At 32.2% G+C, this 3,514-nt stretch overlaps 1 protein-coding gene across 1 annotated transcript; it reads right to left on the minus strand.

The window, feature by feature from the left end:
• Window positions 1–1,877: 1,877 nt before the first annotated feature.
• LOC130947170 (oleosin G) lies at window positions 1,878–3,013 on the minus strand. Its single transcript, XM_057875919.1, has 2 exons — window positions 2,443–3,013; window positions 1,878–1,951 (listed from the first exon to the last, which is right to left on the minus strand). Exon 1 carries the CDS (start codon window positions 2,975–2,977, stop codon window positions 2,510–2,512), a length of 468 nt encoding a protein of 155 aa, XP_057731902.1. The 5' UTR covers window positions 2,978–3,013; the 3' UTR covers window positions 1,878–1,951; window positions 2,443–2,509.
• Window positions 3,014–3,514: the final 501 nt, after the last annotated feature.

Raw genomic sequence — 3,514 nt, forward strand, 5'->3', positions numbered from 1 at the left:
AGTCCAATTTAAATTATTAATATTTTTTATTATTTTTAAAAATTATATTTAATTATTTATAAATACATATATCTCGTTTATACTATAAACGAGAGAATTTTTTATGTGTAAATAAGATATATAAAAATTGACAAAAATATACGTATATAAACGAAATAAATAAACGTAGTATAAATTGATAAGTACGCTACAAATTATTTATTTTGGTAATTAAAATAATTAAATTATTTATTTAAAAAATTTCAAATTTTATGAGATAAATTATAATATCAAATAAATAATTAAAATAAATAAAAATAAAAATTATTAATTAATTAGAATTTATAAATGAATTTAATAATTTTAATAACTTATATACCAATAGAATATATTAAATTTTTAAGAGTAAGTCATCAAAATAAAAAATTCTGTAATAATCATAATTGCTATTTTATTAAAAATATATTTTAAAAGTTATAATTAATGTATTGGTAGTTTTACAAAAAAAATATATTAATTAATTAATAATTTTGTCAATATACATTAAAAGCTTCATTAATGGAATTTCCTAGAATATTGCGCCAACATACATTACAATGTTAATAATTTAAAGGAGTTTTAAAACTCCAAACTTTAGGGGAGTATCGTAATAAACACTTTTAGAGTTAAAAATCCAAATACAAAATAATTTATTTATAAGTTACTTTTAACAAAGTCATTTATTGTTTAAGTTATTTTATCAAAAGAAACTTAATTAAGTTATAAATCGAATCAATTAGATTCAATTTAGTACTTTAATGACTAATTCGAATCATATTGATTCGATTTAGTACTACAAAGTCTAATTCAAATTCAATGAATTCAATTTAAATAGAAATATGCAGAGACTTTCACGTAACATTTTTTATTTTTAAAAAATTTATGTAAAATTGAAATGTATTTAGTTTATGAATGTCATTTACCCGTTATTTTATTCTCCCTTGTGTAACAAATAGAAAAGACCCTAAGAAAAAGGAAAGGAAAAAAGGAATCTCCTTAATGAAACCTTCTAGTTGGCTTGAAAGAAAAAAACCAAAAAGTGAACCTTCTACAATAATAGAATAAGAGATAGTAGATACACACTCCTATCCATCTAGCCCAGAACTCTAATTTCTCCAATATCCATATAAAACCCTACTCCACCCCGATCATATGCCTTACTCATGTCAAATTTCAGGGCTAAATCATTATCTCCATAGCTTTTATTCTTCAACAACTGAATGCATCCATGTGCTACCAAAACATTGTCGATAATCAGTCTACCACGAATAAACATTCTGATTATCACTAATAATTTTGTTCATAATAAGTTGCATTTTATGAACAAAAATTTTAGAGATAATTTTATAAAAAAATCGTGGCTAGACTAATAGGCCTTATCTGAGACATTGTCATGGCATTATTCACTTTGAGGATTAATAGATTTATATATGATTGAAACTTTTGAGAATTTCATTACCTCCCAAAAAAACTCTTGGCGGCTCTGCATACTCATCTCCTGAGACTGCCTCAAGATTAAACAATGCCTTCTTAATCTCTTCATCAATAATCAGCCTCGGTAATCCCCTGTGTATCGGCTGAGATCTTCCTTCTTAAACTACTTAATGCCTCGGTTGGATCAATATGATTGTCTATTAAGAATAGGTTCTCAAAGTATCTTTGAGCTCTAGCCCCAATATTGTCTATCTTCATCTTCTAATTTCCAAATTTTATTCCTTTTGTTTCTTGCTTGATGCTTGAAATGAAAGAACCCTGTATTTTGATCCCCCATCTCAGCCAGTTTACTCTGGACTTTTCTTTCCAAAATTGTTCCTCCATAGTATAGGCTTCAGTCAACTGATTTATTTCTCTTGCACATTCGGCCATTTTTTCATGATTGAGAGTGTTTCCTCCAACAATATCTCCAAACTGTTCTTTTCTAATTTCCTTCTTCCTAAGAGAAGATATGTTGGAATAATCCAACAAATGATTAAACACTAATATTTAGAAAGAGAAAATCATAGTGTACACTAATCTAGGACATTATTAGTTTCACGCTTCCACTTATCATGGATCAACATAAGGAGGAAAGGAACAAGGTTTTATAATTAAATTCATTACTTCCCAAAAAAAAAATTAAATATATTTATTCCAAAACTTCGCGAAAAAAAAAATAAAACCCCTAAATTAATAGAACAGTGCTATTCGATATCATTTCTTCCTTGTGAAAAAAAAAAAAAATACATAATCGGATATGGATGGCAATTCTCATGTCTTGATCAAAATTACACACACCCGAAAACCCCCCATAAGAAAAAGGAAGAAATGAAACAACGCAAGAATAAAATAACAGCGGAAGGGAATAATTAACTCCTACAGAGTAGTAATAATTATACACCATACAAATAACAATACCAAAAATTATGAAAATCGGTTCACCATTACCCGATCCAAATCGGTCCAAACAAACACCGGTTTGGTTCGCGTCCTGAATGAACGGATCAGAGCAAAGCTAAGCACCGGGTGCAGCATCTTTGACCTTACTCTGCAAGTACCCACCGTATTCTCTAGCGTAGTCCTTGACGTGGGTGGCCGTATCGTAGATCCGGCTCCGGGCGTAATCGACCCGGTCGGAACCGGGCGGGTGCATTCCCCGGAAATAACGGTACATCCAAGACACGGCGGCGACGAGAACGATCCCGAATCCGCACATGGATAAGAAGGCGGCGGTTATGAGAAGAAATAGGGTTCCGATTGGGACCCAAACAGGGCTGGAGATGATTATCAAGGGGGAGAAGAAAATCATGGCGATTACGGTTCCGGTGACGGTTAGGCCGGTGAGGAGGAGCAAGATTGAACCGGTGATGAGAAGGGTTAAGAGGCCGGCGAGCTGGGTGGAGTTGGGAGTGTGATCTTGGAGCCTTCGGAGGAACGCATGGTGCGGTGATAGCGGTGTTTGGAAGGTGGGTCTATCAGCCATGATTATTGAGAATGATGGTGAAGGAATGAGAGAGAAGAGTGGTATTGTTGTGTTGTGTAAAGAGAGAGAGAGAGAGTGAGAGAGACAAGTGTGAAAGAAAAGGTGGTATTTTGGTGACATGCAAGAAAGGTACGTGGAACGGTCGAAGTGGGGTTTCTTTCTTGCACTTTTCGGTGGGGGTGGATGGGGATCTCGTTTCCTTGCCTTGAATTAGGACTGTTTCTTTTCCTTTTTTTGTTTTTTTTTTTTTGTTTTTGCCCAAATATTTAACTCATTTATTTCTCTGCCTAACAAATTTGTTAATTTGGACATGATTTTTAAAAAATATTTATATACTATTTTGTATCTTTTGATATTGTGGCATTAGGAGAGGGCTCATTCTTAAACGCTCATTATTAAGTATGGAGTGCTGCACATTGTGAATTCGTTAAATCTAAACTCCTTATTTATTATATTTTATTTGAATGGGTTCATCCTTAAACGCTCCTTGCTAAGTATGGAGTGCTGCACACCTTGTGAATTCGTTAAATCTAAACT

Source organism: Arachis stenosperma, chromosome 1 (assembly GCF_014773155.1).
Source record: "Arachis stenosperma cultivar V10309 chromosome 1, arast.V10309.gnm1.PFL2, whole genome shotgun sequence".
Lineage (NCBI taxonomy): Eukaryota > Viridiplantae > Streptophyta > Magnoliopsida > Fabales > Fabaceae > Arachis > Arachis stenosperma.